The sequence below is a fragment of the Apus apus genome, chromosome 2, assembly GCF_020740795.1.
Source record: "Apus apus isolate bApuApu2 chromosome 2, bApuApu2.pri.cur, whole genome shotgun sequence".
Classification (NCBI taxonomy): Eukaryota; Metazoa; Chordata; class Aves; order Apodiformes; family Apodidae; genus Apus; species Apus apus.
The window spans coordinates 4589987-4617866 of record NC_067283.1 but is presented as its reverse complement, the minus strand read 5'-3'; the positions used below and the strand labels follow the sequence as shown (position 1 = coordinate 4617866).

The following is a 27880-nucleotide window of genomic DNA, read 5'->3' as shown; positions in this document are numbered from 1 at the left end:
GCCTCCCTCGCCTCCTCCTCCTCCTCCTCCCTCCTCTCATGCCGCTGCCGCCCCGCAGCGCCCTGCCCGCCCTCCTCCTCCTCCTCCTCAGCCGCCGCCGCCTCGCCCGCCCGCTCGCCGCCCCGCTCCGCAGCCGGCCACCCGCGGCCCCCAGCCCCATGGACGGTCCGCAAGCCGAGGCGCTGCTGGCGCCCCTCCGGCAGGCGGTGCGGCTCCAGGTAACCCGCCTCGGCCCGGCTGAGGGGAGACCCCCGCTGAGGCGCCTCGGCACACGGGGGGACACACACATTCACACCCCTCTGCTGGGGTGGACCCCCCCCCCCCAATCTGGGGGGGATACTGCGGGTGGGACAGACCCGCTCCAGGCCTGTGGCCGGGCTGTGGGGAGGTGTCCCCCCCCCCGCTCCCCGAGCCCTGCCGGCTTGCGTGGGGTGTGTGCGAAGTGGACGCGGTGTTTCAGCCCCGCTGGGCCCGGCCTTGGCCACCCTCTCCCGTGCTGGGCCCTCCTGGGTCGCTGCGGGACCCTGCGGGCTCCAGCCGCCAGCCCGCAGCCGAGGGGGTCCCTCTGGGGTTGCCCCCGGGGGCTTCTGGCCAGCCTCGCCTCCCCTGGGGTGCGGGGGCTGCAGGTGTCGGCTCCGCTCGGGTGGTTGAGCTGCCCCGGAGGAGGGGGCTGCCTGTGCGGGCCTCCCGGTGCTGGGGTCTGTGCGTCAGGCTACCCGGCTTTCCCCTCCTGGGCTGGATGTGCCTGCTGTGCCCAAGCCAGGGCTGACTTTGTCCTGCTGAGAGGGCCCCGCAGCCGGCTCTTCACGTTTTCCTTACGAAACAGACCGCGTAGGTTTCCTCATCTCCCTGGGTCACACAGCGACTTCCCCTTAAGGGCTGAGTTGGGTTTTGGAGGTAAATGAAAGTGAAATGGCATCTTGGCCTGATGCAGTAAGGGGTGTTAATTTCTTTGCACATTTTCCATTTTGTCTTTCTTATTTGTCTGGATAGGTAGCTGTCTCGTGTTAGCTGGGACTGCATCACATTTCTTTCCATTTCCCTCACAGATGAAGCTATTATCCTTAGCTTCCTTCTTACCTGAGGAGAATTCGGTTGTCTTTTTATTTCCTAAGTGAATATTGATACCTTTGCTGTGTATGTTAATAGGAGTGGAGCCTGCTTGCAGCACATGGAGTTTCCTCTTCCTCCTGGCTTTAGCAGCAAGATCTGTGCCTGTGGGTTTCCCACATGCCTCCTTTAAGTGGCCAAATCCATATTCTTCTGCTGAACTGCACACAGAGCTACGTGTGTGTCCCATGTTTTTGTAGATTTGTGCTTGTTTTTTCCTATTAAATGAGTGGATTTATGGCCCTCTAATTATACCGGCGCTTCAGTGAGTTTTTATTATAATTTATTGTGAGTCACTGGACAGCATAATGCCTTGGCAAGAGAGCTTCTTGTAAATAAAATGATCTCTAGAACCAGCCAATTTATGTGTTTAAAAATCCCGTGTCTTGGGTGCTGACATTTGTCCTTGAAGTATCAGTGCATCCCTCCTTCTTGGCTGCCTGTGGGGTTGAAACAGGAGTGTGGGGTGCCAGGGAAAGGTTTGTGGGTAAATTTGTACAGCTGGGACTGTGGATATTGTCCGTAATTCATTGAGTTGTTTGCACAAGAGAAAAGGGAGGAGGGATGAAGGTTGGGGCAGTTGATACCTTAGGATGCAGGGGAACCTGTCTGTCAGCTCACGGAGGAGGGGTTTAATTAAACCTAAGGGACCCAACCTACGGAGAGGAAAGTGAGCAGCCTATCTTCCTGCAGCAGTGCCTGCCTGATGCAATAAGCTGCCGGGATCCAGGGGTGGATCCCTCTCTGCTTTACTGGTCCGTGGGACAAAGCTGCAGCACAATTTGCCACATCGAGTGCTGCTGTGCAGTCCTCCTCCTCCGGGTTGGGCTCAGGATCGCAGCTTTAATTAGATGGAGTCCTGTCAGCAAACCTAATTATTTGGTCCAGTTGTTTTTGTTTTTTGTTTTTCTCCTTGCGTGTGTCTGAGCACTCACTTATAGATCAGGACAAAGAACTGCTGTGTGGCTGCTTTTAGATGCTCAGCAATGAGCAGGGTGGTAGCTCTGTTGAGTCAGCAGTAGCTGCTTTGCTGCTGCCTTGATGTTTTTCTGCTGCTGGCCCCCTAAGCACAACAAAAGCAATTATTTGGACTTACTACTTTAAAAGGAAAAAAAAAAAAGAAAGTAAGATCAAATCCCTCCCTCTGCCACGTTACCCAGGAATGGCAGTTGAAGTCCTCAGCCCTAGAGTGAAACTTTCATGTTTTGATACCACTAGTTAACATGAAGGAGAGAGAAGATCTGCTCTTTTCTTGTAGTCACCAGGGTTAGGGAGCCTGGCAGTGTTCTTATTTTTCTTTATTTTGTTTGTTTTGTTTTTAATGCAATCTTTTGAGTCTTCCTGCTTTTATTAATAAAATTAGCCTTTGAACCCCTTAGTCTTTGAATTATTTTTAGCTTTTCTAATCTCATTACTGAGTGGCAGTCTGTGTGTTCTCTTCTTTTTGCTTTCCCAGTTGCCTGTAATATTAATGTCAGAAAAGCCCAGAATTTATGAAAAAGCTGGTATTGTGGAAATGTTGTCATCTCTTTGGATTTTTTTTTCTTCTTTGGTTTCTTTGTGTGTGTGTATTTTCTTCTTGTTTAATGGAGAAGTGCAAGATCCAAGAAAAAATGCTGACCTTGGAGCATCCCATTCTTGAGAAGGCATTGACATCTTTGTGCTTTTTTTCTTCTGGGTCAGCTTCTTTGTCCTCTCTGTCATTCAAGATAGGCTTTGGTTTTGGCTGAAGAAGAGTGGACTGAAAGCAAGATTTTTAATTAATTTATCTCCAGGAGGAAGTGGGGCATGACTGCTGAGGATCATGTCCAGGAAAGAAGGCTTTTGGGGGCTTAGGGGCTGAGCCCTTCCCTAGGATGAAAGGGGAGAATCAAACCCACAGGGCAAAGACACCCTTGTGGAACTTTAACAAGGTGATGTTGGTTTGACTCAGGTCAAGACCTTGGTCTAAACCCACTGCAAGGTTTTGCTGCTCTGAAATATTTATACTTGAAAAGTTTTGGTGTTTTGTTTTTTTTTTTTAATATTTTTTTCTCTCTGTCCTTTCCCAAAGTTACTGGACAAGTTTTAAAAGCAGTAATGGTTTTTACAGATAATGCCTTCTTTGCTTAGACATTGGGCTAAAAACGTCTGTCTTCTGTGAGACCTTTTAAAAAATTACGTACCAACTGACCAGATTTGAAAAGATATGAGAGGGGAAAAGAAGTCTAGAATGATCATAAATTTTGAAGAAAAGGGAAGGGATAGAAGGAAGAGAAGCCTTATTAGTAAGAGAGCACGATGTCTGTATTAACCATCTGAGAATCCACTCTCTGTATCCTCAAAGACTGAAGACTAGGATTTCTGGAAATTGCTGTGAGGTGGTACATACACACACACAGGAGAGTGTTTGCACATGGAGATGTAGTAACAGGTCTGGGGTTTAACAGCAGTGTGAAAGGTTGAATTTCTCTAATGATGTCCAGATCTGCTAAATGTCAACACATGTTTCTCACTTCTACCACTTGAAGCAGCCTCTTGAGACCTCTGTGAAGAACAGGGAGGCAGGACAAAAACCTTCCTTTGGGATTGCCAGAGGAGCTGAAGGAAGGAGAGTTCTTGTCTGTGGCATTCAAAGACAGAATCTGTATCTTGTGCTTTGTCTCCTTCTAGGGAGAACTGGTAAGACAGCTGAAGGAAGAGAAAGCTCCTCAGGTGGATATAGAGAAGGCTGTAGCAGAGCTGAAGGCTCGGAAGAGGGTCCTGGAAGCGAAGGTGAGTCTGGAAATTAAACTTGAGTTCCATGGCTTTGTCTGAAAAGCTTTGAAATCTCTGCTTTTTTACAGTGTTGATTTGGGTTAAGCAGTCATAGCAGCCTAGACTGTTCAAATCACTTCAAAGTGATTGCAAGTTTCCAACTAGTGGCAATTTCATTCTTTATCTGTTAACACTAGCACCAGTTGGTAGTTACAGCTGGAATTCAGTCTGTATGTCACTCATCTTTGTTCACTGGAGAGATCTTTTCTTTGTGCAGTGAGGGGACCTGCTATTCACTGTAGTAAGTTTAATTTTCTGATTCTTTGTGTAACATTTGAATTCCCAGGCTGGCATAGGACATGTTTCTTCAGTATCATTTTCTTTGCTGCAGTTTAAACAAAGTTTTTTGACATGTTTCAAGCAGCCTGTGGTTTTTCAGAGCCTTATAGAGTGGGATGTGTTGAAATTGTGCCCCTTTTTTTAAATGTGATTGTGCTCTGAAAAGTCTTTCTGTGAATGAAGTCATGGAACTCAAGTTGATTTTGTGTCTAGATCAATAAGCAAGTAAAAATACACTTCTTTATCCTGCAAGCTTCCCTCTCCTCTCTACCCTCAGACTGAAAAAACAAAAATAAACTCCTGGAGTATAAAATCACTCAGGTGTGCAGATTCACCCAGGAAGCTGCAAGTTTCTTTCAAATTTGTTTTCCTGCAAAAACGATTGTAGTTGTGCTTTGGTGACACCCTTAAAAGTAAATGAATAAATGCATAAAAGCACCACTTCTTGCAACTAACTTACTGTGAGAAGGTGAGCATACCTGCACTGAAAGCAGCTGGCCCTGTTTGTCCTGCAGAGTCATGCAACACCAACAGTTAGCTGCTCAGTTCTGGCTGCCTTTTTGCATGTGTTTAACCCAAGTAAAAATATGTTATTTTTACTTATTATTCAGCATAGAACTGTTCTTTGCAACCAGTGTGTGAAACCTGGCTTAATAGTTAGGTTGTCCTTGAGGAAATAATTTTTAAAGATTTTCACAATTCTGTTTCCCAGCCCAGAGGACTTTGGTGTAGAGAGTCTTAGCAAGGCAGGTTAGGAGTGTTGGTGTCCCTGTGAGCCCACCTTGCTGTTGGAGGAGATGTGCTTGCCAGTTACACAATCTGTGTGTCCCTGTACCCTTGTCAGTGGAAAAATGACCTTGCAAGTGCAGCATCTGCCCTTGTGAGTGCAGGGCTGCAATATAGTCTGGTGACAGTGTTGCCAGCAGTGCACCAGGGTTGCTTGCAACTTTTGCAGAAAGCACCAATGTGAATGTTGGTCAGCTTTAGCAGCTGCTGGTACAGTTGTCAAGCCCTGTGATTCCTACTTTGAGACAGCAGAGTGACTCTGAATTGGAAGGTTTGAACAGGGCAGAGCAGGTGAGCGTTTCAAATTCCTTAATGTCCTCAAGCTATATCCTAAGTCAGTACATGATTCTGCTCCTATACAGGGTCTTTCTTCCCCTTGAAGGCTAACACAGGTGCTTTTCTGCCTTCTCTTTATGAGTGTATTTATATTTATGAATGTGTGCCAGATAGAAGAGACTGTTTCTGTGACTTCTGCACCAGTTCATTCACTATTCTCTTTAGGCAGTAGATGAGGGGCTCTACAGAATTCTGTACCTGCTGCAGGCACTCCTGTGCTGCTGGCCATTTCTCCCTGCCACTTCAGAACTGGGCTGGGTTACTTGCACCCCTTCTGTCCATCTCTGGGCAAAAAACATCCTTTCTCTTAAGAAACCCTGGTCATTGTGAAAGGTGATTCTGTGTTTTTAGGCAGAGCATGCCAGGTGGATTCCATTTCTGAGCTTTAAGAGAGCAATGTTCTGGTGCTTGTTCTCGTGTGCACTCTGTTTGTCTTTGGGTCTTTCTGTGTCTCATTCGTTGTTGCTCCTTGGCTTTTGCTAACTCATGGGAGCAGCAGGGGTACAGAGCTTTTAAAATTAAACCCCATTTATTTGTCTTTATAGATGCTAAAAAAAGAAAAGTTGGAAATCTGTGTTCATACAATACTTTCTGTTACCAAAGGGCTGCTCAAAATGATAGTGTTAGTCATTTAGAAGGATCTGAATTAATTTCTTGAACTTCTTGCCATAACTCTGCTTTAATTATCAAAATGTCTTTGTTGAAGAAAATCTTTCAAGTCTGTCCACTTCACTAATGGAGTTGTTGGCAAAAATCATAGGATTTCAAATAAAACAGGTTGCTGCAAAACATTGTCACAGAATCTAGTCAGGGCATTTAGGCACTCTGTAACTAAATTTTCTGGATGCAGGAGGCCTTTTTTGAAAGCCTACATTTTGGAAATAGGTATTCTTTGTACAGGTAACTAAATCCACACCTTTGGCAGAGCACAAGGGTGATGGTGCTCATAGTCTTCATAGTCAAAATTCTTTTTTGTGAGCAGTACTTTATTGAAAGCTTTGTATAGACAAAGAGTTAGGTGTTTGTAGTCTGAGCTACTCACTTTTGGCACTTCTTATGATTGGGAGAAGGAAATAGGCCAGAAGAATTGCTTTAGAAATTGCCATTTCTCTCCACTGATTGTAAAGAAACCCGAGGATAACCAGCTCAGACTTAGTTGTCTGAAAATTAGGGCAGATGAGTCCACCTTGAGTGTTTAAAATGCTGTATTCTGAAAATCATGTTCATAATTGAGCACTTGAATCTCAGTGTGACCATTCCATTTTGGAAAATGAGCACATTGGCAGGTTATTCTTGCTTCAAAATGGTCTTTACAGACTTCTGACTCACAGGGGTGAATGGAGAGGTTTTGTCCTTCTGCCAGAAATGAGATCTATTAACTGTTTTTGCTTTTGCTTGAATTACAGGAGCTGGCCTTGCAGCCCAAAGATGACATTGTGGACAGAGTTAAAATGGAAGACACCCTGAAAAGGAGGTTCTTCTATGATCAAGCCTTTTCTATTTACGGAGGTATGGATTTGAAGAAATTTACATGTTAATCTCTTTAGACTAATGTTCTGGTCTTCCTAGCTGTGTGAAATGCTGGACTCTTGCAATGTTATATTAATGCAACATAAAATAATTCTTTTTAAAGTTAGCTTGAAACTGTCCTGCTTGAGTCTGTAAGCATTTCAAAATTTTTCCCCTTCTTTGGGTGGGGAAAGAGGCTCAAAATTTGTCTTTTGCTTCCTGAAGATAGATGAGTGGACTTCAGGATGCAAGTTCTGAGCATTACATTGTAGATTATTTATTTGCAGAGTGGTAGGATGTTTTGGTGTACAAGGGAGTGATCAGCTTATTTCCTGGTAACCATTCATCTCTCCGAGCTTTCCTTGGTAAGATAATGCTCAAAAGTCCTGTGAACTTTAGAACCCCTTGCCTTAATGAACTTTGTCAATGAACTTTACTGAACAGGTGAACAAATGTGGCCTGATTTGAAACAGTTTGGGGCAGGGAGGGCAACACAGTGCCTGTATGTTTACATATCATAAGATAAGATACTAAAATAAATACTCCAGATTTTTTTTATTGGCTTTTTCTTTTTTTTTTTTTTCATCTTTGTGCTTAAACTAGTGATTGACAGGCATGATTTATTGCTGCCTCAACATACTGCTTTGGCATATGCATGATCACTTCTCTGTATTCAGATTCCTCCTTCAGGTAGATTGTTCCCACAAAACTCTCATAAAGTATAATCCACTGATGGAGTTGTTGATAGCAGGTATTTTGTCAGTTACAGCTTCTGCCACTACCTGATGCCCCAGTGCACACTGCAGCTGTACTGGTTAGTGTAGGGCAGTGCCTGTTTAGGTGACTCGTAGAGTTTACTTTCAGCCTTTATGTTATGAATCTTTATGTAAAAAATTCTATACAGTGAGTTTGACACGGAGGTGATGATACTTCATACTCAGAAAATTATCTCAGTCTTAAACCAACTGATGGAAACAGTGAGAAGGAATGACCTTTCCTGCAAACAATGCAGATTTATACAATCTTGCACTTACTACTTTTCCCTTTTTCCCTTTGCAGGTGTCAGTGGTCTGTATGACTTTGGGCCTGTTGGGTGTGCTTTGAAGAACAACATCATCCAGGCATGGAGACAGCACTTTATTCAGGAAGAGCAAATCCTGGAGATTGATTGTACCATGCTCACACCAGAGCCAGTTCTGAGGTAAATATGGGTCCTTTTTTTTTTTTCTGCAGCACGTAATTTCTGGTCATAGTTGCCTGTTACAATCTTCTGTAAAGTTATCCACAGGGATCTTGAGAGTGGGTCACCCAATTTCATACCTTGTTGCAGTGCAAAATAATTAGATATCAGTACACAGGTCAGTGTGAGAGGCTGTTGTTCCATAAACCAGGGAGAGTCGTGGGACTCATGCCTGAGAGTCTAATGCCGTGTGATGTCTCCTTGCAGTCCCATTAGGTAGGAAATTGCCACTATCCCATTTTATAAAAGATAAGACAAGAAAAACTATTAATGACTTGCCTAAATCCGGGATACCTGAGTTATATCTCAGGACAGTAGACAGGTTGCTTGACCATCCTTCCCTCCTCTGTGGAGGGGTGGCAGTATGCAATAATGTTAATTGAGCTCCAGATGCAAATAATGCTTCTTTCCTGTAGCCCTGGTGGACTGAAGCCCTCTTTTTATCCACAGAACAGGTAGAGGGACCATCTTCCAGGGTGAGAGCATAGTTCAGACTGTGGACCCTTTCACCAACACGTGTCTCCACTAAGACTGCCCACAGGTTTGCTCTGTATGGCAGGAGCCTTTGAAATAGGGGTCTGAGCTGAGCCAACTGCATTTCTCATGTGGGTCATGGCGTAATGGGCAGAAGCTTTCATGGGTCACTGGTGGGATCTGTCCACCTGAACTACTGGTTACACCTCACAACTACATCTGTCTTGCTTCAGTCACAATGCAGTTCCTAAAGGCACCAAGTGTCATCTCAGTGACACATTTTTAAGATTTAGATGTATTGCTGCTTTCTCACAGGTCGGATTTTCTATGGGATGGTGCTGCTTAATATAAATCTATAATCTGAAGAGAGAGTGAGCCTGCAGTTTGGGTGCATAGCCTGAAGGACTGCTCTTCAATAAGGGTCTGTCCACTGGGATCACACAGGATCCAGGGCTGTCCAGTGACAGCTTTCATCTTCCTTTTTTTGTATCATCTTTTCTAGGACTTCTGGCCACGTAGACAAGTTTGCTGACTTCATGGTGAAAGATGTGAAAAATGGGGAATGTTTTCGTGCTGATCATCTCTTAAAAGGTTTGGTTTTGTTCCAGAACTAAGTGGGCATGGGGATTTCTTGCAGTAGTACAGACATGGACAAAGAGGAAGGCCAGTATTTAATATTTGTGCTTGTATTTCTTTAATCCCACCATACTAAAGATCCCACCCAAATGTTGTATTAGTGTTTTAAAGGAGGGACAGGATCTCTAGTAAAAACGTAATTGGGTCCATTTTTATAAAATCCTGTGCCATCAGGCCATAAAAGGTTACTGTGTTGTCTAAGCTGAGGACTCCCTATATAACAAGGTTCCTCTTCTCTACTTCTGGTCCTAGTTTTCTTGAGTTTCAGTTGCTTTTTGTTCAGAACTTAGAAATTATATAGTAATGATACAAGGGGACAGAGCATGCTTTCCCTGCACAAAGGTTAATTACACAGGAGCTGCTGACTGTTGTATACCTTAGAAATCAGCTGGCCTTTGGGAATGCTAGACTTCAGGTATTTCTTAAGTTTGCAGACTCCTCACACTTCTCTCTGGTTATTGATTAAAATGTGTTTAATAAAACAAATTTCACATGAAGGAATCTTAGAAATAAGAAACCTGTTTGAAAACTTTTCCATATACAGCTCCATTGTGAAAGGAAGGATTGTTCCAGTCTAGGTTAAGTGAGTGGTGCTCTCTAGTTTCTAGCCTTTTCCTTTGAAGTTAAGTATGTAGCATGATCTAGATTGGCATTAAAGCTGTTCTCATAATATTAAGTGAGAATTTTTTGTTTTACTAAAAAAAGCCTCAAAGAATCCCATCTAACCTCTGCCCACTGAACAGCATCATAAACAAGGGTGTCCCTGTCTCTTCTGCAGCCTGTCACTTGTGAGCAGCCACTCTACCTGCTGTTTACTGCCACAAAAAAGTCAGATTTTTTTTTTTCCAAATGAGAATGGGAAGCCTTGGTACCCCTCTCTGTCTCTCTTGGAGGATGTTGTGCTTTAGAGGGGAGTGCAGTCTGATCCAGCTGCACTGGATCAGTATGTGCCTCTGAGTGCATTTGGATAAAATCAGCCTGCACACAAACTGGTGCACCCCTCAGCATTGCTCTGATGTGGGTGGAATTACCCTGAGAGACACTAGCAAGGTGTGGACAATACCCTTAGGCTGATGCTGGAGGATGCTCCTGGTTTGTCTGGCTTTAGATTGGAAGCAATGATGGGGTCACAGTATAAACTCATTACCTATTTTTCTTGCTTACAGCTCACCTGCAAAAGCTTATGTCTGACAAGAAGTGCACAGCAGAGAAAAAGGCAGAAATGGAAAATGTTCTGACACAGGTCAGTGCCTGCATGGGGAGGTGAATGCTTTAGGGTTGTGTGTCACAGGGGAAGTGCCCCACGCTGAGTCCAGAGGCAGTGTCCCTTCTGTGTCTCTAAAGATGCTCAGAAGTCTTTACCTCAGAGATACTCATGGGCTTTAAAGGCTCCTAAATACTGAAAACTTACTGGTTAACAAAGCCTGTAAACTTGCTGGTTAATCACATTTCCCTTCTGCTGTTTTTGAGAGTTATTGCTGTTGTATTAGTCTTGAATGTTGGTTGGTAAGGTTGAAGCTCTGTCCTTGAAGCTGGTCTGCTCTGTTGCACTTCACACCCTGGCAAAAAGCCACTTTCTACTGAGTCCCCCTTTACTTTTGTCACTGCCTCACTGCAGGATTGGGACTCAAAGGGACAGAGACAGACGAGAAGTTTTTGTCAGGGCTTTTATGAGTTAGCATTGAATTGGCATGTTTTAAAGTTGTCTCACCTTAGAAGCTCTTGAGATTGGTTCCTGTCTCTAGCATCCCATGCAGGTTTTCCCTTTGTTTACAGTGAGAATAGTTGGTGCTCCAGGCTAACATTCCTGAGCAGCTGTACAGATATTTGCCTTTATATTTTTTCTTTGTTTTTAATGTTTTTTTTCTTTTCTTGTGACTTCCAGAGTCATGGATAAATGTACATTTCCTTCCACAGTACAGTACTAAACTTTGATGCTTCTTTAAGGGAATCCATCTTTTAATAGACTATTTTTATCTTATCTTTATTTTTTTTTCTCTTATATGAAGGATCATGACAATCAATGGTAGAAGCAGCTCATTTGATTTTAAACTGTAGTGCTAAATCATTGCTGTATTGTATAGATCCTTTATGGTGCTTAACTCTAGAAACTACATTTAAATGTACGTAGGCAAAAAGATAGTACATAAATGCACAAAACAACACTAGAAATCTCAGCTCCTGTGCTGTTAGGTTGTAGTTAGATCTGTGGTTCTATTACTACTTGATTCCCATCTTCCAGAGAAAGGGGAAGGTGGCTCCTGCCAAGGGGCTGACATTATCCCACTTGTGAAAATATCCAGTCATCACCAAATTGTTTTCAGAAAATCAGCAAGGAGCCCTGTGCTGCACATTTACTCTGTTTAACTAAAATACAGAACAACAGTATCTGCTGCATAACTTGAATATTGTGTTTCATGCAGCAGAAGGAAGAGAAATTAATGCAGACAAAGCCCTGCAGAAATTTTAGCTTACTTCTCTGTCATTGCTGTATTTTTTTTCCCCTTTCCAACAAACTCATGTTTTAGCTGAAACTGTTCAAGAGAAGCTCCTGGTGGGTGGTAATACAATCCCAGTGACTTTTCTTCTGCTTTACACCCACTCCTGTGCTCAGTGCTTGCATTCCTATCTAGCCTTCAGGCTTTCTGTGCTATGACTGAGTCGTGGACCTATATTACTTAAATGAGTTTGCAGATGTGCACTCTGTTCTGTCACTGGGCCAAACTTTAGCTTGCTTGAACATTTAGATTAAAAGGAAATATTTTGGGCAGGTTTAGCTGTGGGTCATGCTCCCTAAAAGATTAAGAGGACATAATTCCTCTTGTCTAATAATTTAAATAATTCTCCTGTGTTTTGATGTTAGTTGGACAATTATGGCCAGCAAGAACTTGCAGATCTCTTTGTGAACTACAACGTGAAGTCACCTATCACTGGGAATGACCTCTCCCCTCCTGTTTCTTTCAACCTGATGTTCAAGACCTCCATTGGTCCTGGAGGAAACATGCCTGGGTAGGTGCTAATCTCATTCTGCTCACACTGTCCCTTCATGGAATGAAAATTAAGTCTCAACAGGGTTGAAATGTGCAGTTTCTTTTTGAGTAGCCTTCCCTTGCCTTTCAGCCCCATTTTCCTCTGGCAGCTTGGCATTCCTTGTACTCTTAGTGAAAGGTAGGAGAAACAAGAAGCTGTTGCACAATCATAAAAATACTTGAAGCAGCCAGAGTAGGTAGATCACATCAATGCCTTTACTGGTTGGAGTTGTTTCCATAAAGCCAGTTAATGCTGGATCCCCAATTGTCAGCAACTTCAGGGCAACAGAGAACCTGCTTCAGGGTACCTGTTTCAGGATGGAGTTACTTAGCAGGCTGATCCAGTGGTGGCATCATTTACTAGGTGTTTGTAGGTAGTGTAGAGGCTATTGGCTGGAGTTGGGGTCTCTGAAGCTAAAACTAACCCCCCCCTCACTGAGAAGTGAAGAACATGATACTTGCATATACTCTGGGATGGGATTGGAGGTCCATGTCATAAGTGTTCTCCAGTGTAGTGCATGAAATAGTCTGTGTAGTGGTGTCCTCTGTTGGAGTCTCAGATCGCTGTAAGGGTTGTAGGAGCCTTGCACTAAAGCTAGTTCACAGTTTGTGTAACAGCAGAGGTGCAGTCGTGGTCTGCCCACAAAATCTGAGCTTGCAAGTAGCCTGGTACAGCTCAGGCCTGGACAGGAAAGGCAAGGAGGGCATGTTCCCTCTGACCTCTGTGGTGTAACTGGCCATTAATTAATTCAAACATCTTTTTCCATTCCATGCTTGCATCTCAAAAGCAGCCAAGCCATACGCTTTACTCCTGGGACTAACTATGAAGTGCTGCATTTGGGCTGCAGCTGATGTTTGTTTAGGTTTTTTCCCCCCTCAGTCTATTGCTTCATTGTTTTGTATCTGGAGTCAAAAGACTCTATAGAAAAAAGAACCACCTTCAAGTTTTGTAGTAACTGTGGGATTTTCATTGTAGTTTGTTGTGTTGGTTTTTTTTTATCTTCCTGGTTTTTCCTTTTCTCTGTCTCCTGTCAGCTACCTAAGGCCAGAAACTGCCCAGGGAATATTCCTCAACTTCAAACGTCTTCTGGAGTTCAACCAAGGCAAACTGCCTTTTGCTGCTGCCCAGATTGGAAATTCCTTCAGGAATGAAATCTCACCTCGCTCCGGCCTTATCAGAGTGAGGTACTGCCAATTTCCTCTTTCATCAGAAGGGCACCTGGGAGCAGGTAGCACCTTCCTCATGTTCCAGTGTTTGTACATGATTGTTCCACATCAGTGCTTTCTCCCAGAGGACTCCATAATCTGCCTTGTGAGTCCAGATTGGCTTAGTTAAGGTTTTAACTACAGAATTCAATCTATGCTTGGCTTGTGAGAAGTAGGATCTCCAAAATAGCTGTTGTATTAGAAACAGCTCAATTAAACTCAGTTTTACTAACAAAATTTGGCTTCCATAATAATCTCAGTGAATCATATTAAAGATAGCTGTGTACTCTACAGGACATGTAGCTTTGCTTTTTAAATGCAATTTACTTAAAAACTGAAATCTGGGATCTCAACATGATTGGCCTTGCAGCAGCATTTCCGTGCCTCAGTTCTGCAGATTCTGCTGTTCTGCAGCTTCCTACAGGGAGGGAGTCAGGAGACAACCTGACATGGGACATGTGTTTGTATCCCAGGATCAGTCAAGCAGGGAAGATGAGGGTTATTGAGAATTACTTTCAAAACTTTCTGTCTCAGGGTAAAAGTGATTATTGCATTTGATTTAAGGATAATATCTGTATCCTAACTGAACTGTTCTGAAGTCTTCTTCATCTAAGCAGGAGCAACAGTTCCCATGCACAGTCAGTGTGAAGGCAGTATGGGCTGTAAACTTGGTAATTAATAATATGGTGCAATAAATTATTCTGAGAGGCAGTGGCATTGTTAGAACTAAGGGAATTCTTTAGAATTTTCCCTGTCCTCCTGTTCTCTCTTGCAAATCTGGAAGGGAGAACTTCTCTCATTGAAAATGCATTTTCAGTCAAATAGATAATACACACTTGTGGCACATTTATTGGAAACTGTTATTGTACTATCAGCAAGTTACATCCTGATGCCTGTGATTTCAGGTTAATGATTACCTGAAACCTTTTTAAAGGTTCTTGATAATAAGCTAATTTGATGTAAAGTGATTTCAGGCAAGAAGGCTCAGAATCAGTGTATGAGTATGGATGTATTTAAGACAAGTTCTTAGAATGTGCACCATTGCTGGATGTAGCAGTGTCATTATCTTCAAGAAATTACCCCCTGACCTGGCTATTTTGGGAACCTCAAACATGAGTTAAGGCTACTGAATTAATCAGTGGATTAGTCTTTACTGACCCTGTAGGAAATGTAGACTTCTGATAGGGGCATCACCACATCCTGGGAGAACTGCAGAGAACTTCTGGGAGTCTTTCCAAAGGTGATGTTCTCTGCTTTGCAGCACAGTGGTGATGCCTATGGCCTGGAGATCTTAGTAATTTGAAGATGAAACTAATTGAAGTGTTAAGACTGATTCATGTTCCAATCTGTACAATGTCTTGGCTCTGGGTTTGCACGTGTTTTTAAGCTGCTGACTTGCTTGTGAGAGGCTAAAGCAGAATCATTTCTTATGAGGGGCTGCGGCTAACACACAGAGTATTTGATACACGTGGTTGTTTGTGTTTCTGTTAGGGAATTCACCATGGCAGAAATTGAGCACTTTGTGGATCCTAGTGAGAAAAATCACCCCAAATTTCAGAATGTGGCAGATCTCAACATCCTCCTCTACTCTTCCAAGGCCCAGGTCAGCGGGCAGTCCGCCCATGTCATGCGGCTGGGAGATGCTGTCCAGCAGGTAACGTTCCTCTTGCAAGCACAGAGAGCTCCTTCTTTTTTTGGATATTGCCCTCCAGGCTAAATGACAGACTGCTGAGCAGGTGCCAGCTGGGGTGTGCTGCCAGATTTAAGAGTCTATTGTCTTCAGTGAGTCTTCCTGTCATCCAGGAAAGACAGCATGTGGCACTTAGTGCCATGGTCTAGCCAATGTGGTGGTCTTAGGTCATAGGCTGGACTTGATGAACTGAAAGGTGTTTTCTAGCCTTGATGGTTCTGTAATACAGTGTGTCTGAGATCCAAGCCTGGACCTTGTTATCAGAAAACCAAGGCTGCAGGTGGTGCTGGGAGAGTGGTTAAAGATTAAGCTTCACACTTAGCTAGTGGGAGAGGAACAGTAAGGAATACTAATGTAAGCCCAAAGCTCAGCAGAGACTGGGAGTCTAATGCTCAGCTGCTGGAGGTTCATTCCCTCTGCTCTCTGTACTCCCAGCAGTACATGGCTTGCACATTGTGGTTTCATGACCTGATTCTTGATGCATGCAAGTTATGAATGAGTAGTTTTACTGACCCCCTCCATCCCACTCTTCCAAAACCACCAAAAACAAGAAAAAAGAAGACCAGCCTCATGTTGTATTGCAGCTGTGAACTGTAGGGTACAGCTGTTGTGGGGTGCCAAGCCATGACTGCAGTTCCCATGCACTCTTGTAATGCCAGTGGCTGCACTGTTGGATGCAGCAGGGTATTTTCAAGTAGTTGATCTTCAGGGACAGTTGGTGACGAATCCTAGAGGAATAATAACTTCCCATTTTGTTCAGCTGGAGGTACTGCAAGTGGCACTAGGTGCACTTGAAATGATCTAACAGCTTCAAGGGAGCCATAGTACTCCATCACAGGCAGCTGCAAGAAGTTCTGTCTGTAATGTGTCAGGTTGTCTGCAGAAGTACAGAAATCATGAGTTTGCTTCTTTAGGAATTAATGTCTGTGGTGTTTTTTTGTTTTTTATTTTTATTTTTTTTTCCTTTTCTGCTTTTTGCCTTCCCAGGGTGTGATCAATAACTCCGTTCTCGGTTACTTCATTGGCAGAATCTACCTCTTCCTTACAAAGGTCGGTGTGTCCCCGGAGAAGCTGCGCTTCCGACAGCACATGGAGAATGAGATGGCTCATTATGCCTGTGACTGCTGGGATGCAGAGTCCAAAACATCCTATGTGAGTGGAAAAGTGGAACAACTGGCACGCCCCGTCAGCTCTGCAAGAAGGGGCTCTGTTTTATTTCTGGGTTTTTAAAAGTAGGGCTGGTGGTCTGATGTTTCTGTCCATCCCCATCTTGGAATGAACGTGTTGCAGGGGAAATCCAGGAATCCAAAAGGGACAGAGCAGCTCCCTGCCATGGGCTTGCACAGAGTTTATGAACTACTCATGTTTGTTAGTAGGTTCATGCTCCACTCTCCTTTGGTGGAGCCTGTAGTTGTCTGTGGACATTGTGCTGGCTGAATTTTATCTGGAATTTTATCTGAAATTGAAGGAAAGGTCCCAGTGGTTTCCAAAGACTAACCCCTGTAACATCAGTGGGGAAGGATTTGTTTTGCTGGAGTGTTATTCCAGGGCAGTTTTCTTCCTGCTAGAGTGCTTGTTCTTCCTTTCCTGCTTCCAAGCTGTGAGAAGAGAGTTGGCTCCTGCCAGTTTAAACAATGGGTGCTGGGAGAAAAATTCCCAAGGATTTTTTTTATCTTCCTGCTGAATCACTAAGAGCTTTTCAGTTCAGGCCTTGTTGGGTGCTTTATTTTTCTCTTACTTTGACTGGATTTTGAAAAATGCCTTTTTTTTTTTTCTTTCAGGTAAACCAGCAGTAGATAGTTAAGGGCAAGGCTCTTAGACTCATTTTAGATTTTCTTGGAGAGCTTTCAGCCTGTTCAGTAAGTCTCAGCCAAGTGTATCAGTTGGAATGATAGTTTCAAAAGAAATGTATTAGAAGGCATAATAATTAGACTGTAATGATTATAAAGTCATTTCCCTCTTTAAGGGTACAGAATCTACTTCTTAGGTTAAATCTGAGTTTAAAAAATAGTTATTTCATTCTTTTTCCCCATGTGTAGTGAAGCACATGGTTGTTCTTCCTGGTGAGTCTTTCCAAGGAGTCCAGGGTGTGTGCAGATTCATGAAAATACCTAGAGAACTTCATGTGGTCTAGTTCAAATAAAGGATCTAAAGATGGAAGGGATTTTGCTGAGGATGGTGTGGTTAGCCTGTGACATTGCAGTGGCTTTTATATGGGTAGACAGACCCCATCCAGAGTCCTGACCAGTTTGATAGCCAAACTATTGCATGCTCAGCCCAAAGGTGTCCTCAGAGGGAGTGGGTCAAGGCTTCAGATGGTTCAGCCTTATTTATGGGCAGGGAGAACCTACTACAACCTAGGGCTGATGAGGAGGCTGTAGTTGTTTTTTTTGTCTGTGTGGGGTTTTTGTTTTCCTCTTTTTTTTCTTTTATTTTTCTTCAAGGAGCTGGAACAGGCTCATCACTAGTGATGTTTCATTACAGCTACTTAGAGCAATAGCAGCCAGTCCAATTCCACCAAGCTTAAGATAAGGAAAAAATGAAATACATTCCTGCAGTTTGGCTGAGTGGCTGGACATGTGTGGGTCACACCGTGTAAATAAGGTTAATAAAGCTTGATCAGGGATCAGGGCAACACTCACAGAGCAGCATGTCCAACAGCCTAACCCTGAGGTGAAGACAGCAGTCCCAGGGCCATGACAAAACCACCTTGTGAGCTGGACTTAGCTGTGGTTTGTCACTTAATTCTGACCAAAACTGTTTGTGCCAACTTGCAGCACTCAGTAGTACGACATTAACTGCACTTAGTGGTTTTAAATCCATTCTATAAAGTTATTACATAAACCTTCTGAGAAGCAGCTGTAGTACCCTAATGATTTAATTTGTATAAAAGTTCTCCAAGGTGCTGTGGAACATCATGTTTTTTGCAGCACAAGGATTTCTTCTGTTCACATACCCTTCCTGGCACCCTGCTATATTACTGCAGACTGGCAAAGCTTCTGGCTGCCTGTATGTCCATGGTGATGTGACAGAAAGGAGCTGATGTGCCTTTTTTTTTTTGTAGGGGCTTGTTTTTTAGAAAATCCAGGTGGTGGCTGTATTTGCTGCAAGTGTTGGAAGGCCTCACCAATTCTGTGTGTGGTGTTTTGAGATTCCTCCTTGCCATACATGCTGAAATGTTGAAAGCAATGCTTCCCTTGCACATGATCTGTGTCTTTCTAGCTTGTAGGGCAGGCATTCTAGAATGCCTGGTTTCCTGCTGTCTGTCCCATATTTGCAGAGTGGTAAAGCCCTGAAGGCATGATGTTTTCATGTGCCTTTAGCATGTGAGTGTTAGGCCTGCTCTGACATCAGCCCCAGGCTGTTGGCACAGGGCTGTGTTCTGCCAAGCCATGTGGAAAACCTGGCCCTGAACCAGGCACTGGTTAGATAACTGATCATTTCCTCTGGAAACAAATGGAATCATTCAAATGAAGGAGCAACTAGCGAGTGAGGGCTGCTTATTGTGACAGAGCTAATTATGTAGAAAAAAACAGTCATGGGAGCAGGGAGGGCTTAAGGAGTGAATAAACATATTTGATGGTTAAGTGGACAAAAAAAGTGAGGTGGTGAAAGCTTCTACTTTTGTTTTTTCAGGGTTGGATTGAGATCGTTGGCTGTGCAGATCGTTCCTGCTATGACCTCTCCTGCCATGCCCGTGCCACCAAAGTTCCTCTTATAGCTGAGAAGCCTCTCAAAGAACCTATATCCTTTCAGAATAAACCAAATTCTCTTGAAATGAAAAGTGATTTGGCAGTCTTGGAAAGCTGTGCAGCTCTATTTTAAGTTACACCTGGAAATTTAACAGGGAAACCTAGAACTACAGGCCAGCATGACCTTGGGAAGTAACCTTTAAAAATTGAGCATGTGGATGACTTTACTCAGGTGGGCAAAGGGGGCTTATGGTTGTGCTTGTTCTTTTTCTGGCTTTTCTATTTTAACTGGAGCATGGCTTAAATGTGAATGTGGGGTTACTATCCCAGGGTACTCCATGTCAGTCCATGATGATGCTGCTAGCTGTACTTGTAAAAGAGTTGTACTGTTTAAAAAAGTTGTGGCCTTCTGCTCTTGCGTATTTTTAGTTGATCTTTTCCTCTCTTGGAGGGAGGTTCCTTAATCCAGTAGCAGAGGAGTTTTCTTTGTGTTGTGCAGCAGTTAGCTTTGACATAGGAAAAGAACCAGACCCTGCTTTCTGTCATCTCAGACTCCTTAACTGCCTTGTACAGAACAGTCAACATTGTTCAGTTTGAGGCAAATAAGGGAGCCATTGGCAAAGCTTATAAGAAGGATGCAAAGGTGGTGATGGAATACCTTTCCACATGTGATGAGTGCTACATCACTGAGATGGAGCAGCTGCTCAGTGAGAAAGGGTGAGCTGGCTGTGTGTGTGGTACCTTTCTCTGACACCTCTGATGAGGGTTCCCAAAGTGCTGCTGGGTTTATTTGAGCCACTTCATACCAGCTTCCTCAGGAGTAGGCTGAGTGGATCATCTGAAATGTTTTAGTTCTGTCCCTTCTGCCAAGTCATTGCTGGTGATCCATCAACATACCATGTAACCATGGTATTGAAGTATATTTTTATTTGTGTGGGGGAATGAGCTTCTGGCATTAATAGGATCATCCCATAAGAGAGACACCTCCAAGGAATGGGACATGTTTACCAGCTTCCCAACTCTGGTGTCAGAGTTGACCAGTGACCAGGGCTGGCAAATGGTGATGAGCTCAATTTTTAAAATTAATCAAATAATTCTGTGAGTGATGGAACAAAGTAGTTAAATGAGAAGTAGAACCTGTGTGAGTATCCTCCAATGTTTAGTGATATTCTTTAGGTACTGTTACAGCCTTTGACTTATTGGGGCAGCAGATTGTATGGTTTTCCTCGACCTGTCTGCCTGTGTTCCTAACATGAGCAGGAACTGAAAATGCAAGTGATCTCTGCAGTTGTCAGATGTGCCTGAAGCAGCTGTATTTGTTATGAGAAGGCTATTTGGGCAATAATAAAAAACTTTATTTCCTGCTTGAAATGGTACAAGGCCAATAAATGCATTCCAGAATGGTAACATTTACATCTTTTTGGTTTTGTTTCATTTGTTGTTTTTTGTTGTGGTTTGTTTTTTTTTTTCCCCGAGCTAAGATTTATTTCTTCTATGTTTCTGTGAATGTGTAAGTGTAGAAAAAAAACAGTAGCACTCAAAACGAGGAGAGAAACTATTGCAGAAAATGGTGATGTGTACACACATCAAAATCAGAAGAAAGTGAATTGACTTCTTCCAGAATCCCACTGAAATTATTCAGTAGATGGATTATAAGCAATATCTTGGGTTTGAATTGGTAGTGGACTGCAAATCCTGGCTGTCTTTAAACTCAGCATCCACTTGTGTAGCTGCATTCAGAGCAAACCCTTCATAAACTTCAGCCCATTTGTTACTGGGTCCAGATGCAGGTGATTAGCACACACTTCTCTTAAGCATGTTGGGTTTTGTATTGTGGTGATCTGAACACCTCAGCAAGGAGGGTGAGTACCTGCTGACAGGGTCAGTGTGTTAGACCTGCCTTTCACATCACCATGTCTGTGTGAATCCCTGGTGTGAAGCCCTCAGGTTTACAGCAGCACTCTTCTGTTAGGGCACAGAAGAATAAAGACATTTGCTTCCTATCAGGGTGAGAGGTCAATGTAGCCTAAGTTCTCCTCAGCAAGGAGTGTGTGTGAGTTGCAAGTTAGCAGGGAGCAAGTGAAAGTAGTGACAAAACCATCATATCAGAAACTTTAGGAACAAGCAATAAAACAACTGTGCTGTATCCTCCCTTTTGGTATCTGTGAAAATGCAGAGTACCTTCTGGCACAGCCGTTTTCGTAAGTCCATGCACTCCACAAGATGCACAGTCTGCAACACATGCCTGGTTTGTGTGCCTCCCCTTTTCCCTTTGGTGATATGGTTCATCCTAGATTCTTCCATTTTCCTGACTGAGTTTGCTTCAGACTGCTAACCACGACTGAGTTCACCATGATTATGAAGATGTAGTAATTTTATTATTAACGTAAATGTCTTAATAAGTATGCCCAATCTTCCCTTGATCTCTGGAATTTGCCCTGGCTTTTATCATCTCACACTTAAAGTCAACCAATCAATGCAATGAAGGAAATACAGCTTGTTTATTTATTGCTGTAGCTTTTAAGTGACTTCTTTTTCCTTTACAGGGAATTCACTGTTGAAACTGAAGGGAAAACTTTTAAATTAACGAAGGACATGGTTACTGTGAAGAGATTTCAGAAAACATTACATGGTAAACTGGTGTCTTTGTTGTTTGATCATGAAAAATAAGAGGCAGATCAGGATGCACTCTGAATGTGAACTTTATTAATTATGTTGAGCTGTTAGTATTGTACAGCAGAATGGGAAGGATGCCAAATGTTATTTACTTGAAAATCTGACAGGTTAGAAGAGTTGGAAACCTTTCTTTCACACAGCAGTGGGATTTTGGTGACCATTGATGCAAGCCTGTCTGCCTGCTTCTCCTCTGGTCTGTTCAGTAACCCCTGTAATAGACTTTGGGTGGTGTATTATGTTCATGCTGCTTCAGTTGTGTATAATAGGACATATAAGGTCCTACATGGTGCTAAAAACCAGCTGCTATATTGATGGAGGAGCTGGGGAAGGTGCACCAGCTTTGGGAGCTTTCATCTTCAAGTCCATTGCAGTGCAGCAGATAGGTTGTGGAATTTTGTTGATCAGGCTATGGGCAGACCTCTGTGCTCAGAGCTCCTGTTATCACTCCACTGTTTGCAGTCAGTCACTGGGCATCTGCCAGCTCACCAGGGTGCTGTGCTGACCAGACTCTAAGCTGGTAAGTCCAGTCAGTTCCTCTGGTAGTCAATCATATCAGCTTTGGTCAGCAAGTCTCTACAGAGATTTGGCCTCATGGGAAATGAGGCTTGCAGGTAACTTTCAAAAATGTGTGGATTCAGTTCCTCAAAGCAGTCTTGTCTTTCCAGCCAGCTCTGTAAGTGTCTCACCTCAGGTTGTTTGGGAAGTCTTTGACAGAGCTGGAGAGTGAGGCAGAATATTTCCCAGTTCATCCTGTAACTAGTGAATCATCCTGCCATAGGTTGGGAACATGATGAATGCTTCAAGGAAGGAGTAGAGCAACTTGTAGCATGTGGAGAATGTATTTGTTTTTGCAGCTGCTGAGCCTCTGAGATGTCCAGGTGTCTTTCAGGCAGCAGGTGCTGCAGCTGTGCCAGGCTTTGCTTTGTCATGACTCCAAAGAAGGAATCAAGAGTTGTAACTGTTCATGATGGCAGCATTTCTGGGGGCCAGCAAGTAGAACCACACACAGCTGCTGGTTTTCCTTTAAATTTGTAAATTCAACAGTTTGGCTGCTGTCTGCAAGCAGGGAGGCAAAGCTTATGGTGTCCCTCTCTTGTATCTTGAAAACTGGTTGGTCAATGCACACATAAAACAAGACCATCCTTTTTGAAGTTAAAATCCCATCTTGGGTTAGGTGCTTAATTGAGGAGGTTTGGGTCTCTAGACACACGGAGTGGGAGGCAAGTCCAAGTGCAGTGCTGGAAAGCTGTATTCTACCCTTTATTTTCAAAAGCAGCTGATGCTTATAATTGTTGTTTCTTTTCCAGTTGCTATCTAGGCCTTTTCTGAAAAGCTTTGTCTGAGCAGGGCAGCTGTCCACTGAGCAGGGAGGAGGAGGAAAAGCCTCTTTTGACAGACATGTGGCAAAGACTGGAGGGAATGATGGGTACATAATAACCTAGCACATCACATCTGAGAAATTTTGTAAACAAACTAGTTGATCCTTGTTATTTCCCACTCCTGTGATACTTTGCAGGGGGATGGAGGAGAGGGAGGGGAGCAGCATGGAAGCAGGGAGCTGAGCAACATGAGAGTACAGAGGGACCCTGCTGGAGTTTAGAGTTGGATCTGGAGCTCCATGCTTCTCTGCTCAGACTGGTGGATACTGAAGCTGTGTCTGTACATTAAACCAAAGCAGGCCAGGGACTGAGCATTACCCTGGCAGTGTTGCAGGCTGTTTAGTTGCTGCATGTTCCCTGGCACAGTTTTGGTCTATGCCAAACAGCCCATTCCCAGACAATGCCTGGACATACTTTGTGGCTTGGTGCAGAGCAGGCACTGTTTCCAGTGAAGAGTTTGGATGAGACTTCACTGCTGTGGGCTGGAAGAGGGTTTATCTGTGTGGATGCAAGTTGTGCTGTGCTGTAGAAGGGGCCTTGGCTTGTTGTTTGTAGCCTAAATATTGTATATGGGCCGAGTCCAAATCTCTACTTCAGGTGTTTGTAATTTTGAGTAGAAACTTCTAACCTTTTATTTCCGTGTGCTCAGCTACAGAACTTCTGAGCAGAGAGGCAGCTTCAGTAAACATGTTTTGGTTGTTTTTTTGTATGTTTAAGCTCTTTCTAATGATGATGTGGCTTCTTTTGTGTTCCAGTGGAAGAAATCATCCCAAATGTAATTGAGCCCTCGTTTGGTATTGGGAGGATCATGTACACAGTGTTTGAACACACGTTCCACATCCGGGAAGGAGATGAACAGAGAACGGTGAGCTTTCCTGTGCCTGGGCCTCAGCTTAAAAGCAGCTGCAAGTATTTGTCTTTCCCTAACATCCCAGGGAAGGACTGAAAGAAGACTGCACAATAATACACAGTAGAGTTGGGAAAACTCAGATGGGCTGTTGAATTGCTGGTTTTGCCAGTGTGCGTGTCATTTATACATGTGCGCTGAGAGCGTTCTGGGGCTTTGTGTGCATGAGGCTCTTGCTGTATTTCTGGCAAAGGGTTGAGAAATTCCTCCTTCTGGATTCACACTTGGCAATGACCCATTACTCAGAGAAAGGCATCTCTCTTCAGTGTTTTATTTCCTCTCTCTGTGCTGCTTTTCCTGGAATCATAGTTCTGTGCAACAAGAGGGACAATAGACTGACTGTTTCCTTGGTCCCCCATGAAATTCAGCCTTCTCTGATTCTGGGCATCCCTAACATTCTTGGACTGAAACTTTGCTGTGGCTGAGGCCAGAGGGAAGTGTGTGTTCCTTGCAGACCACCAGCCTGTGCCACCCAGTGCCTGAACGGTGCTGCTCTGCACTGTTGCTGGTGGCCTGCAGGAACTGACTGCAAGTGTGAGGCTGGTTCCTGTTCCTTGTTTCTGACTGCTAGATTTTGTTTATAGAAAAAAAATAACACTCCTTAGTGTCTGTGTTTGCTACAGGTTGTCATACAGTTTAGGAGTGGACAGAACAGGAATCAAGAGCCCAGAATTAGGATGTAGTTTACTTTCAATCACAAACTGCTCATGAAGTCTAAAATACTGGACTTGCCTTCCCTCTAGTACCTGTGTACTTTCTATGTAGCCTGGGCTGCTCTGTGTTGGGGTACATCACAGCAGCATTACTTCTGTACTGTTACAGGGCTTGCTGATTGCCAGGAAAGATTTTTTTGTTTGTTTCCCCCCCCATTTTGGCACATTTCTCTTCTCTGAAGGTGTTTGTTGAAAGCTCTGAAAACTTTTGACCTACATGTACTCTGTTGTGTGTGTGCAGTCCCTGTAGGAATCAATCAAGGAGTGAGGAGATTGTGAGAACTCCTCCCTTTAGACTGTGCATAAGACTAAATCTCCTGGAAAGAACCCTCTACCCTTCATTTTTCTGTAATTCAGATGAGGTTCAGTTTCTTCAGGGAAAAGGCTCTGGTAGACCTGTTTTGGTGGGAGATGGTGTTTGGCTGTCAGGAGGGAAGGGGGAGAACAGCTGGATAAAATCAGTCTTGCTTCAGCAGTGCGAGATCTGCTGGAACCCTGAATACTAATGTCTTGCAGAAGGCCAGCTGCTCCCCTGGAACAGTCACTCTACCTCCAGCAGGAGATATTCTTATCTCCAAAGAATCTGGCCTAACCATTCAACTTGTATTTATTTGTACTGTGTTTCTTTTCCTTAGTTCTTCAGCTTCCCAGCTCTTGTAGCACCATTCAAGTGCTCCGTTCTTCCTCTCAGCCAGAATCAGGAATTCATGCCTTTTGTCAAGGAATTATGTAAGTATTAAGCACTGTGGGTCCAGTGAGGGTGTACATTGGGAAGAGAATTTTCTTCCTCAGTGATATAGGGAGAAAATAGCATTGGGATCATGTGGCTCTTGTAGGCAAAGGGAGAACCATTGAACTAAAACAGCAGAGTTGGTTGGTATCTACCAGCTTGCTTTTCAGTCTAGCCCCTAAAAAGCCAACTCCCTGCCCTTCCCTGTGTTGGTTTGCAGTGTGAAAGATGTTTATTTTTTCCCTTGTGTCAAAAATAAGCCTTTCCCACTGCCTGGGAGAAGCTCTCAGCAGTAATGTTTCATTTGCTATTTTTTTTGAATTAAGTTCTTTTCTTGACTGTTGTTCCTGAATCAGTCCCAGAGCTGCTGAGCCTCCAGGTGTTCCGTCAGAACACCCTCTGGTACCATCTGAAAGTGAATATTTAAAGGACAGGAACACAGGCTGCATGTCAGAAAGTGTCTTCTGCTGTTGGTTGCAGTTCTGCTTAGGACCTCACCTGCCCACACACACGTATGGGGCTGGTGTGGCTCTGGGTTAGAGCAGAGCTGTGGACTGTAGAGACAGGTTGATGAAGTTGGTGACTCTGCTCTTTGAAATGAGAGTCGAGTCGTGCAACGTGGTGAGCTGTGTGTGGAGCAGAGTACCTGTGGCTGGGTTGGAGCTTGCAGCCCTGGCAGGGACCCTTAGATCTGTCAAAATAGGAACTGGTCTGTGCTGCTGCTTGAAGCCAGGACAGATGGAGCCACCTGTCAGGTGGGACGTGGGGGTGTGGGAGGCCACTGCTGGGGGTCACGTTGCCGGCTGAGCATCTAACGAGTGGCGGGGTCCCCTCTCTGCTTGCTGCAGCTGAAGCCCTCACCAGGAACGGCATCTCTCACAAGGTGGACGATGCCGCGGGCTCCATCGGCCGGCGCTACGCCAGGACTGACGAGATCGGCGTGGCCTTCGGCATCACCATCGACTTCGACACCGTGAACCGGACGCCTCACAGCGCCACGCTGCGGGACCGCGACTCCATGCGCCAGATCCGAGCCGAGGTGAGGGGCCGGGGCTGCCGCTTAGGGGTGGGCGGTACCCGCCCTTCCTGCTCCCTGCTCCGGGTGGGAGCTGCCTCTGGCTCTCGCAAGCCATGGAGCTATTCTGAGAAATCCCCAGGGAAGAGGTGCTGGTCAAATAGAGGATGCCAACCCTGCTGCTAAAGGGAGGAGATGCTTTTTGTTTTTCTGGCATGCAGAGGTGTTGGTCTTCCTTGAAAGCCCTGCCTCATGCTGATTGCACTGCTCTTCAGTGCCTCTTCCTGTGTGAAGGCTGCTGAGTAAATGCAGTTGCTGGTTTGTGTCTGGCTGTCAGAGGAAGGGCTCCTCTGAATCCACAGGCTCCAAAAGGCAGAAGCTCTTTGCTGCTGACTGGCTGGCAGAGCACAGCACAGCCTTAACTCCAAGTTTACTTCTTGCTGGTGTTGCCTGTACAGCACCAGTGAAGCTGGTGAACCATTTCCCAAAAGCTGTGCCTGTCCTAAGCATGCTCTGCTAGTACAGCCATAACAGACTGGAATAGCAAACCTCCCCAGGTTGGTCTCCTCACCTGTGAGCAAAACCTGCTCAGAGCTGTGGACATGCAGCCGTGGCACCTCTGTTGTGCCCTTCCCTAGGCCCTCATTAGGAACAGTTTGGCTTCTGTAGGAGGAGGAGTTAGTGCTGATCTGTGAGGCTGAGTTGTTCTATCTCTGCTCTGTACAAAAGCACCTGTAGTGCTCGGGGCTACTGAGCTGGCTGTGGGTTTGGTTCAGCATAACAGGCAGTGCCAGCTCCTCAGGGCACCCATCTGTCTCTCTGTCACCTGGATGACCTCTCACTTCCCAGCAGCAGAGATGAGATTTTGTTACCCTTCAATTTCTGCACATTTTCTGGTTTCTCTAGCTGACCCTTTCTGTCATGACAATGTGCTACGAGAAGCAAAGAAAAGGTAATTGGCAGCTTCTTTTGTGCTGATCTAACAGCAAGTCAGGCCTGGTTAAATCCTGGTTTACAGCATCTCCTGGATGTGTGTATTATTTTCCTCCCAAAGCTGTAACATAACCCTACAGACTGTGGTCACCACACTGACAGTTGCATTTCCCTCATGGGTCGCCCTGAATAACCGAGCAGCCCTTGCCAAGATGACACAGGCTGTGATTGAAGCTGTCCTAGTTCATAGGTTTTCCTCCCCAAAAAAGGAGGAGGAGGATACCTTGCATATGCTCTGTTGCTGGTGTAAAAATTGCCCATGTTCCCCAAGTATCCCAAGAGAGCAACTTGATTCTGAGGACTTGGTGTTTGATGTGTCTTTGTGACTTTGCCTGCAGATCTCTGAACTTCCTGCCATCATTCGTGACCTGGCGAACGGTTTTCTAACTTGGGCTGACGTTGAGGCAAAGTATCCACAGTTTGAGGGACAAGAGACTGCCAAAAAGGACACAATAGAGGAATAAAGGAAAGGACCTGAAGGAAGATCCTGTCAAATGTCCACTTTTTACTGTTCGTCTTAATGCGAAATAAACTTCTCGCGTATTATTCAAAGCTGGATTGTTTGTGCACACAGAGACTGGGTTTTTTTTCCTCAATTGCTGCCCGAATTTAACTTTAAAAACTGAAATAATTGCAGTCCCAAGTTAAAGGTGTTATGAATAAAAACGCCATTATATATGCCTG

At 44.3% G+C, this 27880-nt stretch overlaps 1 protein-coding gene across 1 annotated transcript; it reads left to right on the top strand.

The window, feature by feature from the left end:
* GARS1 (glycyl-tRNA synthetase 1) lies at nucleotides 1-27880 on the top strand. Its single transcript, XM_051610914.1, has 17 exons — nucleotides 1-218; nucleotides 3763-3864; nucleotides 6714-6816; nucleotides 7876-8017; nucleotides 9033-9121; nucleotides 10333-10409; nucleotides 12030-12175; nucleotides 13231-13380; nucleotides 14893-15055; nucleotides 16079-16243; nucleotides 18728-18836; nucleotides 19356-19500; nucleotides 21330-21415; nucleotides 23594-23703; nucleotides 25094-25187; nucleotides 26037-26227; nucleotides 27535-27880. The coding sequence occupies exons 1-17, from the start codon at nucleotides 39-41 to the stop codon at nucleotides 27658-27660; spliced, it is 2178 nt and encodes a 725-aa protein (XP_051466874.1). The 5' UTR covers nucleotides 1-38; the 3' UTR covers nucleotides 27661-27880.

Bases quoted from the DNA above. Each gene is read 5' to 3' on its own strand.
- GARS1 (XM_051610914.1), top strand. From the start codon at position 39: ATGCCGCTGCCGCCCCGCAGCGCCCTGCCCGCCCTCCTCCTCCTCCTC. The intron at 219-3,762 runs GTAACCCGCCTC...GTCTCCTTCTAG, and splicing joins GGCAGGCGGTGCGGCTCCAG to GGAGAACTGGTAAGACAGCT. The intron at 16,244-18,727 runs GTGAGTGGAAAA...TTGTTTTTTCAG, and splicing joins CAGAGTCCAAAACATCCTAT to GGTTGGATTGAGATCGTTGG.